Source organism: Cotesia glomerata, linkage group LG3, assembly GCF_020080835.1.
Source record: "Cotesia glomerata isolate CgM1 linkage group LG3, MPM_Cglom_v2.3, whole genome shotgun sequence".
NCBI lineage: Eukaryota > Metazoa > Arthropoda > Insecta > Hymenoptera > Braconidae > Cotesia > Cotesia glomerata.
The window spans coordinates 7,426,312-7,438,625 of NC_058160.1; the positions used below are offsets into that span (position 1 = coordinate 7,426,312).

General features: G+C 28.4%; 1 protein-coding gene across 3 annotated transcripts in view; it reads right to left on the reverse strand.

Moving 5' to 3' along the window:
- Positions 1–3,328: 3,328 nt before the first annotated feature.
- The window catches only part of LOC123261025 (trissin receptor-like), a 54,633-nt gene continuing 45,647 nt past the window's right edge, over positions 3,329–12,314 (reverse strand). For all 3 annotated transcript variants that reach the window (XM_044722493.1, XM_044722492.1, XM_044722494.1), the window contains 2 exons: positions 6,098–6,749; positions 3,329–4,505 (listed from right to left, as the gene is read on the reverse strand). In XM_044722493.1, the coding sequence (XP_044578428.1) occupies positions 4,112–4,505; positions 6,098–6,749 (1,046 nt within the window). In that variant the 3' untranslated portion in view covers positions 3,329–4,111. The remainder of the gene's footprint in view (positions 4,506–6,097; positions 6,750–12,314) is intronic.

Sequence of the window (12,314 nt, forward strand, 5' to 3'; positions counted from 1 at the left end):
TCCTTTTAACTGAAAACTGAAAGTAATTTTTCAGTTTATTTTTAGATTTTTTTCGTGATCTATAATACGAATGAAATGCTAGTGAGCAAGATCACGCCAAGTGGACTCCCCATTTTCTTCTTGATCATAAAAATTAAGATATATATTTTTTAATTAAGTACTATCGAAATTTGATCCCCCAAACGATTTTTCAAAATTTTCATTTTAATCAAAATTTTCAAATTTATTTCCTTTAAGCTTCTATCCACTCTTAAAACGTTAAGCCCGGGCTGATCATAGAATTACGATAATTACTATTTTTTTTAATAAAAAAAAAATTTTTTTCTATTATAAAAAAATAATAAAAATTCTATAAACGTCGAAATTTACTGGAATTTCATTATCCAACACCGAAGAATATCTGACTACTTCTTTTTCTTGAAAACCAATTACGATAAAAATCTTAATCTTTCAGAGTTTTATTTTTTAATTATTTTGATACTGCAAATAGAATGTTCATCGGGGAATATTTTTGCACTTTAATCTACCATATGTATATGTATACGTAGTAACTTCTCGGGAGAAATTAAACAATTTACGTGCTCGGAAAGACAATTTAACTTTTACACAAATACGATTTTCTCAATACAAAAATATTCCCAAAATTTTATGAAATTTCATCTTCTATCATTATAGAAACTATGGCCAGGAATTATACAAATAATACTCATAAGTGATGAGTTATGAGTTGATTTTCCTTTATGTTCGATTATATGTTTGGTGGTGTTGGTTCTCCGGCGTTGTTTGTTTCAGTTTGCAGTAATATCTATTGCGTATATTATTTTTATACTTGTAAATTTAAAAATTATTTTGAGAGATTAATTATAAACTTTTATGTGTTATTATTGCACGACTCATGATGCGAAGCATCAGAGAGTGCTTTACGATCGAAATTTATTATATACTTTCCTTTTTTTTTCCTGTGTACTCACTTATTTATTTTTATTTAAAAAATAACATTTGATAATTGCATAACAAATAATAATTGCTACAAATATTTTTCAGTTATTAAGAATTTCAATAATCACTAGCTTAGTATGCGCGCTTATATACTAGTTGGTGTGAGAATATAGTTGAAATGATGACACTAAATTCCTTTGAAATATAGTATGTTCACTTATGCGATTTTGTGGTAAGTCGGCACAGTGCTGCAAATAACTTAGAGTATTCCAAAGGGACATTATTGTGTCCCGTATAATTAATTAAAATTCCATAAATCTCTACATACTTAAATTTAGTCACTTAACAATGACTGTGATGTCATAGTAGTTAAATAGTATATCTTTGTTAAGTCGTATATTTAATGCTTCATTGCTATAATTTTACAAAGTAATGAATTAGAGCATCGTTTTTCACATTTGTAAAAATTAAGTCTTCTCACGTTTCAATCGTTTAATAGCACTTGATAGTCAATTGGTATGCCAACTACAAATTTAAAAATAACCTCTAACTAATTGCAGCGCAATTAATTCTAGGTCGGTAATATTTAGTTTAAAGATTTTATTTGCATAAGCTTTCGTCGAAATTTGAATATTGATCGATAATTGAATAAATGTAAAAAGTTTCAATCCAGTTAGTAACTGAAGCTAAAGTTTATCTACGATAGAACAGTTTGAGTTTTTTGAATACCTTTCTTTTTTTTCTACATTAATCTTATCTTAGATAGTTTTGTAAAAAAATTGATAGGGTAAAAAATTGCAGCTTAAATGATTAATCATAAAATTTTCGTTTTATATTTAACTTTTTACAATTACAATATTTTAAACAAACATTACTTAAAATATCAAATATTTTTTTATGTTAGTTGGGGATTATAAAAAACAATGGATTTATTTAAGTTAGACAATGGTAAATTAAAATATTAATTATAAACTATAACAATAATTTTTTACGATACTTACATTTATTTACAAGTTACAATTTATCATATTACAAAATATTTTATAATAACAATAAAAATATTTCAATAATAATTACAATATTAATACAATTTGGTAATTAATAATTATATTTCGTTGCTTTTAAAATAGGATGGCACAAAAAAAATAAGTGCTCTTTTTTTTACTATCCTATAAATATATGTCAGTTCATTATGTGCTAAGAGTTCAAAATCAGCTCGATTAGAAAGTTTTGAGGAGTTGCTTAAAATAATTTCATTGCACATCATCTTATCTATTATATTTCTTGTGATAATGAATCTTTTATTTTTTTGAGAAAAAAAATTTTTATTTTTGAATTAAAAGAAATTCAAAAACTAATTTTTTTTTCTCATAAGTTCATAAAACACGATATTTGGAAATTTTTGTAATTTATCCATACAAAGTAAAATAAAAAACGAAAATAGCCAAAAAGTTTTCACCAAAGTTGAAAGTAATGATTGATTTGGCAGAGAAGTATTGTCATTAGTTATTCATTAGTAATTACTAATTAATTATTTTTACCAGAATTAAAATTATACTGAAACATATTTTTTACGTAAAGTAACAGAACAGTATTATGTTGATAAATCGTAAAAACCTTAATATAACCGGGACATAATCTTTATTATATGACGTAAATGTGATGTAAGAAAACATTACTACTCGTGATATTGTTTTAAATTCATGTCGTGGTATAAATAATATGCTAAATTTACTGTGCACAAGAAAGGTAAATTATGTTACGTAAATATAAGATAACAAATGCCACTGACTGTAATATTGCAATTTTGATCGCATTTATGTAAAATTTACATCAACTTTTAAGATGTCACTGTTCCTTAGACGTGATATTACAGTGACATTAATGTTTTCACTAGAATACTAAATACTCGAAAATTTTTAGCAACCTTAAAAAATTCTTCAATCCAGTTTTAATTTTTTGCGATCTTTTTCAACGATTTAAAAGTAAAAATATCTGTCCAAGAATATCCTGCCGGAGATATGCTCTCAAAAAATATCCATGTGAAAAATATGTTGAATTATTCTTTCTCAGTATATTTAAATTCAAAGATATTTTTATACATAATAAAATTTAAGCATTCAACCTTTAAAACTTGGTAAATGAAACTAATATATTTTCATAGGAATAAGCAAGAAAAAAATATTTGGTTTTTTGAGACATCTTATTCTATATATACTATGTACAATATAATATATAAATCTATAAAAATTAAAATTATATTTGGAAACTCATTTTTATTACTTTCTCGAAAACTATATATGATATAGTTTTCAAAGTAAGTATATTTTTTGGCATACGGAGTAATAAAATAAAAAAAATACTTTTGAATTTGAATAAACCTTAAACCATGTAACTAAAGTTGCGACCGGTCAGCTGAACGCTAATATACATAGATATATAATATACATAGTCAATTTCAAAGCTTCCTAGATAATGTTCGATACATTTTAACCCTCGGAAAAAAATTAACGACTATCTGGAGTCACTCTCCTTCCACATTTTCATCATTTGAACCCCTTGCAATTGTCGGAACTGCTAGAAATTCTAGCGGGAGAATTTATAAAGCTCCAAAAAAATTCTGATACACTTTTTAATGTGTACTCAGAATTTTCCAGCTGGAACCTCCAGAGGCTTCGACAGTCGGAATTGGTTAAAACAAAAACAATAAAATTTGAAGGTGACTTCAGACAGGCTTGAACTTTTTTTTTGCGCGGTAAAGTGTGCTCAAAATTTTTAGGAGCTTTATTATAAATTCTTCAGCTGGAATTTCTAGCAGTTCCGACAATCACAAGGAGTTCGAATGATGAGAATGTGGAAGGAGAGTGATTCCAGGTAGTCGTTAATTTTTTTTCCGAGGGTTGAAATGTATCGAGCATTATCTAGGAGGCTTTGAAATTGACTATGTATATTATATAACTATATGTATATATTATCGTTCTGACCGGTCGCAAATTCAGTTACATAATAAACCTTTGTATTTTGAATTTTCACGAGAGGTAAATTTATATTCATGAAAAATTTTACATAAGAAATAATGTATATTTTACAATTGAGTTATAGCAATATCATGGCAAACTGGTCTCCGTGGCTCAATATTTGGTTTATCGGCCACGGGGTCAGACAACAAAGTTCACGAACTTTTGACGTACGTACTTTGCCTGGTAATGGTGTGTGTAGTGCAAGGGCTGTCATAAGTTGAATTTAATCGTATAACGGAACTGCGGGGTACGTTGTTGTTACCATTTTCCATGTGAGCTCCGTCTGCGGCATTGTAGCCTCTGTCTCGCCTTTGAAAGCGGCAAGAAAAAAGCTCCCTCATTGCCTTTCGAAAATTTCGGGACAAAAAGGCATAAAGGAGAGGATTTAAGCAAGAATTCATGTATGATATAAGAGCTGTGGAAACTGTTAATATCGTGCTGAAATCTGAATTTTGGTTGTAATTTGAACCCCAGTGAAGCCACAGGATTCGGACTTGTTGAGGAAGATTGCACATCGAGAACATAATTACCACTGCAATGAGCATCCTGTAAGTATGTTAAACAAATTGCTCTTTAATTTATTTAATTATGAGTATATAAATTTTGGAAAACTCCATAGTGCCTGCTTTAAACACTCATTTCATGATGAAATTTATTCATTAAACGAATTAAAAATTTTATGTAACAAACATTTTCCATTGAAAAATTTATATTTTCAAACAAAATTATTTATCAATTGTTGATTCAAAAAATTCTGGTTTTATTGGTAAATTAATTTACGCAATATTATTTCAAATTAATCTTAAAGTTATAATTTTAAGTACGAATTCTCAATATTTTTATTATTTTTTAAATCAATATTTTTCGAAATCTAATTTATTAAGCGCAAAACACTGAGATATGAATAACTGTCCCCTTAAATTGAAAACTCGTTGATTTCAAAATTTAATTCATTTTAAAATTAATTATATACGGCTAAATAGTGAAATAATGCATATCGAAAAAAAGATAATATATTGATTAACAAATTTCAAATGAAATTTCTTTTAGAAACATAGTTGTGTTAATAAATTTACTTTCAAACTCGTTCTTTGTAAAGAACATAATCAATTTGACTAATTTTTATTCTATTCAATTCGTAGAATCAATGCCTAGATCTGATTCGAAAATCTAGCTCAATTATTATTCGTATTATCAAAAATAAATCATTTCTATGATTATTTCCACATAATTTTTACTTGTGAAACAGCTGTATGTAATTTTTCGTAAACATAGTTTTTATCAAGTCTATGTGGGTATACATGTCTATGGCATTTGTAGTAATAAACTTGTCACAATGCATGAGGGTATTTAACTCACTAGAAAATTCTTATTCACGGAAAAATTTAAATAAACATCAAAAGTGAATTGTACTGAAATTTAATTACTTAAAATTAACTCATCATTAAAAGTAGTTTTTTATTTATTATTTGTTTTTGTAGATTACATAATTTTATTCGAATTAACGTTTACTTTAAAATCACTGAGAAATAAAAAATAATACCCAGATTTTGAATGTAAAGTTGTATATATGAGCATCAACAATTTGAATAATTTATATATGACTTGAGCGCTTAAGGCATGCGTATTTGGATTTACCAAACTTTTTTTTTTATTATGAACTTGTAAAAAGTTTTATGAAGAAATCTTTTCATAGAAACATTCATTATGAATTATTTATTATAAGCGTAATTGACAAGTCAAAGTTTAAATAGTTTGAGTTATAGAATTTTTGAAGATTATCATTTAAGTGAGGTTTGTGGTGTAGGGGTTTTTATTTCAAAAAGGATAATTTAAATACAATTCAAGCTTTCTGGATCAGTTTTATTTAAAATTTTCAATAAATAAGAGACGCTTTCTTATTGTATCGATCGCTTTAAACTTTCGGGTATTATTTATATATTTAGTTTCCATTTCATTTTACTTAATTTTTGTTTCATTACATTTGATTTGATAGTTTATTTTATAAATACTTGAAATTATGATCGTCAAGATGATATTTTAAGTTACCGAAGACTAACACATAAATGATTTATATCAGTTGTAGCGAGATAGTATTTTTTCCATGCAAAATTAAAGAAAAGATATTGTTTATTTACCTTATGACACCTCGACGTGCACGAAGAACATTTCTATTAGATTCATTCGTATGGTGAAGTCTTATATTTCTCGGTCTGGTTATTAGATCAGGGCCGCTTAAAGTTCGTCCGCTTTTCCACAGCCTGATTCCAATTCTGGTGTACAGATAGCTCATCAAAAACAAAGGTACAATATAAAGTAAAATTAAATTGACAGTGTCAAGAGCATTTTTACTGTGTTTTTTCATGTTTGGAATACAAATTATATCGAGAGCTCCATTCATAAGTTTATTTTCAATTGTTTCTGCGTATATAAATTTTGGCAAAGCATAAATAGCAGCTAAAATCCATCCAATTACAACTATTACTCTCAGACGACTTCTTGTCAGCAAAGATCTACACTTTATCGGATGAATGATTGCAAGGTATCTCTCCACGCATACTAATACTAGGATCATGATACTTGCTGTGTATGAGAGTGCATGAACAAACGTGTAGACTTTACAGAGGAAGAGGCCAAGAAGCCAGCTGTTCATAAGATAATTAATCAGGGTTTGATAGACGCAGAATATTCCGACGCAAAGGTCTGCTACAGCTAAATTTGCCAGGAAGAAGTTTGTTATGCCGCGCATTCTTCGTGAATACATGACGACTAGAATGACTAGAAGATTTCCTGAAACACAAAAATGATTAAAAGTCATTATTAATAATAAGCCTTCTTTGTAAAATTATATTTTTGGTTTTTAATGTAATTATAGTTAATAAAATAAAAGTCATTCAAAGTAAAAATTAAATATTTTATTCGAGTTATTTAATTTAATTTTTAAATTTGTTCTTGATAACGAGCATTATAGTATATATATCAATACAAATATTACGTTTAAATTATATGTATCAAATATACGTATATTTGATTAATAAACTATCATCATCAGGAAGAAAGGTGAAATAGTTATTTTTTATCTACACTGATAAAGTAGTTATGAGGGATTTTGATAGGTTTGAATCGACGCTACAAACTTAGTATTATGACACATTGTTGTCAACTCAAGTTTATAATAGTAAAATCTATAAATTCCCCACTTAATACATAACGAATCAATTTTAACTTTTTTGTAATGCTAATTCAAAAAGTTCGGAAGGATAAATTGCAATACCAGGTCGAAAAATTCATACCTACCAGTCTTTTTCTAGATTTTTCTGATTTATGATTAATTTTCCTAATTATTGAGGAGCCAAAACGAGTAATAATGTCAGAAATTGCAAAAACAGATTGAAATAATCTTAACCATAGTTTTTTTTTTTAGGTTTTTTTTTTGTTCTTTATGAATTTTTTTAACTTATGATGCCTCTCAAAACAGTATTCATGCTGTCCACAGCAATATTACACAATATAAAAAAAATTTTCTTGAATCAAAAAAATTTTTCGGAAGACCTAAACTGTTTTAAAGCAAGAAAAAATTTGTTAAGACAAGTTGGCACGCATGCTTTATTGATATTCCATTTTATGCACAAGAAGTACATCACGAAATTTTTTTTTGAATTTTTTTCCAATAAAACTTTTTGTTGAATTCAAATTTTTTAAAGATCTTAATTCATTATTTTTTGTAAAGATTACGATTTTTATTACTCTCAATTTTGAACGTGTACTTAGTGGCATATTTTGCAGTGAAACTGTTTTTTGTCTAATCACTATACTTAGACTTTCTCGACATCTACATTAGGGTGCGTCAAAATTTAATCTTCGAAGGCAACCTTTTAAAATTGGAATTTTGAGTATCGCTTTTAACAGGAGCTGTATTTGGGCATTTCCAAATATATTTTGGTGTGTCACGATTTATTTGATATTCACAGAATTTTTTAACAAGAGCTTCGTTTGGCCAAATTTTGAATTTTTTAATTCCAGAAAAAATGCTCAAACAAAACTCCTGTTAAAAAATTATGTGAAGATCAAATAAATTCTGACACATCAAAATATCTCAGGAAATGCCCAAACCTAACTCATGCTAAAAGCGAAACTCAAAATTCAAATTTTAAAAGGTTGCTTTTAGAGATTAAATTTTGATGCACCGTAATCTACATAGCTTTTATTGCTATTTGAAATGATATTTTTTTCTATGTAATTATTGAATTGTAACGTTCAAATAGTAAATAAACTTCATCATTTGTTAATCGATTACTACTTATTACAAATACACAATGATTTATTATAGTTCAGTTTTTTTTCGTGTACATAAATAATACATTTATCGATAGTGTTGCAGCACTTCTCGACCAACATTTGGAAAAAAATATGCACTTGAAAATATTACATGCTGGTTGGGATAATAATAAGATTAAGTACGTACGTACGTCACATAATTTATGACTGCAGACAAATCGGCGACAAAAATTTTTAAAGTTTTTCAATGACTGGTTACAATTTTTTTTTGAAAAGTCGAACAGTTCGATACTTATAATGCCGAAATACATAAATATGGTTCATATTTATCGGTGGAATAATTGTTTTCAACTATTCTCATCACTTTTCAGTAACATAATATGGAATTCATCCAAGATTTTAATTTCAACTGTTTACTTGTTAGATATATATGTTTCTTCTCAATTTAGTAGTATTGTTGACAGTGAAGGTAATTTATATGTAAATTAGCTTTGTATCACAAAAGTATGAACCATGACAGATATGTTCAAGTAAACACATATGTATTCAGATAGTTTTCAAGTGAATCTCATTTGTATGTATATATATATATTAGTATACATAGACACATGCTACTGAATAAATACGTACTCATTCTCATTCTCATACATTCATCATATTATGCTTAAATTCTTATGGATTTAAATCGGATTATACTTCACTTATCATGAATTTTCACATTGTTTTTTAAATAATGTACTTTCGAGAGAAAGAAAAATTATCACCCAGAAAAGGAATTTTTGGTTCAAGAACTCGTTGAAGTGAACCATTTAAATTTATCAATTTTTTAATGAAAGCAGAAAAAATTTATAGAGTCCATTGTTTTTCATTTTTCTTATTTAACGTCAAGTTGTTAGTATATAAAACTACTTTTTATGTTTTGTTGGAATTATATAATTGTATAACTTGAAGAAGATATTTCTGACCCGGCTATTTCATTTCATCTTGCATTAAAAGTTTTCTTTATTTTTCACAAGTTTTTTTAGTTGATTAATTATATTATGAAAAGTTATTCCTTCTTTTAAAACAAGTGAATAAATACATTCTCTCATACTATTTCTCGACAGTTTTTTTGTCATTTACCTACGGAACGTTTCCAAACCTTTTATGATCTGTATTTACTGCTGTTAATCAATAGGTTGAAATAAAAGTTTGATTTTGATTATTTGAATGATGAGACCGTTGAAAATTTATTTATACTAAAAATTACAATATTGACATCTTAGTCTACGAGAAGACTTATTTTTTTTTTATCTTGAAAATATATTATTATAAAATTTACTTTCAAATGAACATAAATTAGTTGATTGACATTAATAATAAAATCTTTTTCCGGCAGAATTTATTTCTTACTTTTTTTGTATAGGAACAATATTACTTCACTGGCATTGTAAATTCTACAATTTTAATATATTAGTATTTACTCCGTTTGCTTGTTAATGTTAACTTAAATTTTTTTCTAATTTAAAAAAAATAGAAAAAAAGGTACTCAATACCAAGTTATTAATAATTTTTTTTTTTGAAAAATGAAAAAAAAATTACTTGTGTGAATTTAGTTAGGAAAAATTAAATTTTGAACTCAAGTAGTACTACTTGGTATTCTAAAGATACTTTCAAGGAAATGAAAAATGACCGTCTTTAGAGAGGATCTTAGTGTAACTTCTTTTTTTTTCATTTTGGATAATTTATTGAAAGTAATGTAACCTGTTAACAAAATAGTAGTTTCAAAATATCTTTATCTGAAAATAAAAAAATTAATGACGAAAGAAACTTTCTTGAAATTTCGACCAGAATTTCTTCAAAACACTTGTTTATCAGAATTCATTTTTATTATAATTTACTTGTTTTTCTATGTACGCCTAAATACATTTTTTTAACTTCCCGCTAAGAAAATTGAAAATCGGGAAGTTATTGGTTTTACCTCGTTTCGAAGCAATGACTTCCAAATTTTCGAACTATTGTGAAAAGGACAGGAATTCGGATCCCATTTTGAGCATCTGTAAATTGAGTTTGATCTTAAAATCATGCCGAACTGACCGAAACGAGTAAGATCCATATTTTTAAAAATAAAATTCTTAACGATTAGTCTGAATTTTAATTGATTTTATATTTACTTGATATAATATTTTCCGACTCTAGAGTTGTGACAAATGCTCGTTTTTATGAAAAAGACGGCATTATCAGCTTTCAAGTTGAATGTGGTATTTTAATAGACGGCGAAATAGATCCGGACAGCCTTAGTGGATTCAAGATGATCGAAGATTCACAAGAGAAAATCACCCGAACTTTGTTGTGCTTAATGCAACATGATCATTCAATCTTGATGATATTGTACTGCCCAACGGTGAATTGCTTACAAGAGTTAAGTTTTTTTTTTTATTTTATTAATTATTGAATGACTGTGGGACAAAGTCCCCTAACAGCCAGAAGGAATACATAATTTAGTATAAATACAGAGAGTGATATATTCGAGTAGTACATATAAATTTTTAGTAAGAAAAAAATAATATAATTTTATAGGATTAGTATAATAAAGTAGGAACAATAATATAAATTAGTAGGAACAATATAAATTTTCTAAATAACAACAACAAAGTCTCTCCGACGTCCTCTGTAGGTTATAAGGTTTTTATAGTTAAATTTTTTATGAGAAATTGTCAAATTAACTTTCACTTCAATATCACTAGGTTAATTAGCTAACTTAAGGTTCTGGAGACTTCATTTTGCTCTATTGCCAGCAAGTAATTATAATACTTGGTTTTAAAGTCTTCTAGGGTTGCTGCAGTAGTTATCGACGATGGTAATGAGTTCCAAAAGAATGATCCAAGGATTAGAAACGATTTTTGATAGGTTGTCGTATGAGGAATTGGTGCCATCAGTGTGTCAGTTCTACCAGTGTCACGATGCCTAGCAATATTATGGTTTAGTCTAATGTGCTTTCTCAACAAAGTATTCTTATTCAGCATTAATATACCATAATAAGTGCATTTTAGCAGGTATAGGCGGCGATTCGATGATGAGAGTCAGCCCACTTGTAGCCGAAGACTATTTATATGATTACCAAGTCTTCTGCGTAACACAAATCTCGCACAATTGTTTAGTGCGACGGTTAATTTCTTTTCCAAGCCTAGATTCAGATTTGTGAGTGCTATCGTACAATAGTCAAATATCGGTAAAACCAAGCTAACGACGAGTTGTCTCTTTAAAGCAACACCCACTTCATTAGTTGACTGACGAAGACGATAGAGTGTTCTTGAGGACGAGTTGCACACTTTAGTCACTTAATTGACCCATGAAAGCGTGGGATCAAGCATCACACCAAGATATTTAAAACTGTCAACATATTCAATGTCTTCACCATTCACTGAGAGTTTAGGTAGGGTCCAAACATCAATGGAGTTGACATTAAAGGCACTGCCGAAGATCATTGCTTTGGTTTTTACCGCGTTCAATTTGAGTTTATTTTGCCAACACCATCCCTCAATCGAAGCTAGGTCCTCGTTTACTTTGACTATCGTATCAGCTAGATCGCATACTTTGCAGGTAAGGTAGATGGCTCCATCATCAGCGAAGAGCAGGTAGTTGCAGTAATATAGACAACTTGGAAGATTATTGATGAATAAAGAGAACAGCAGCGGTCCTAGGACACTGCCTTGGGGAACACCAATTGTGGACTCCTGCCATGAGGATAAATTTTCCCCATCCCTAACTGGATGTTTCCTTTCAGACAGATACGAGTACATCCATCTGATAACTTTCATATCAGCGCCTTGCTTGTATAGTTTAATTAATAGCAACGAATGATCTACAGAGTCAAAGGCTTTACTAAGATCAAGAAAAACGGCTATGGTGATCATTTGTACATCGATTGCTGCACGGACATCATCAGCGAACCTTACTACTGCTGTCTGAGTACCCATACCTGACCTAAATCCAGTTTGCTGTGGATCTAAAATATTATAGTCATTGAGATAACCAACGATTTGATCAAGCGAAACACGCTAACAGGCTTTGGACATGACACACAAGATCGAGATC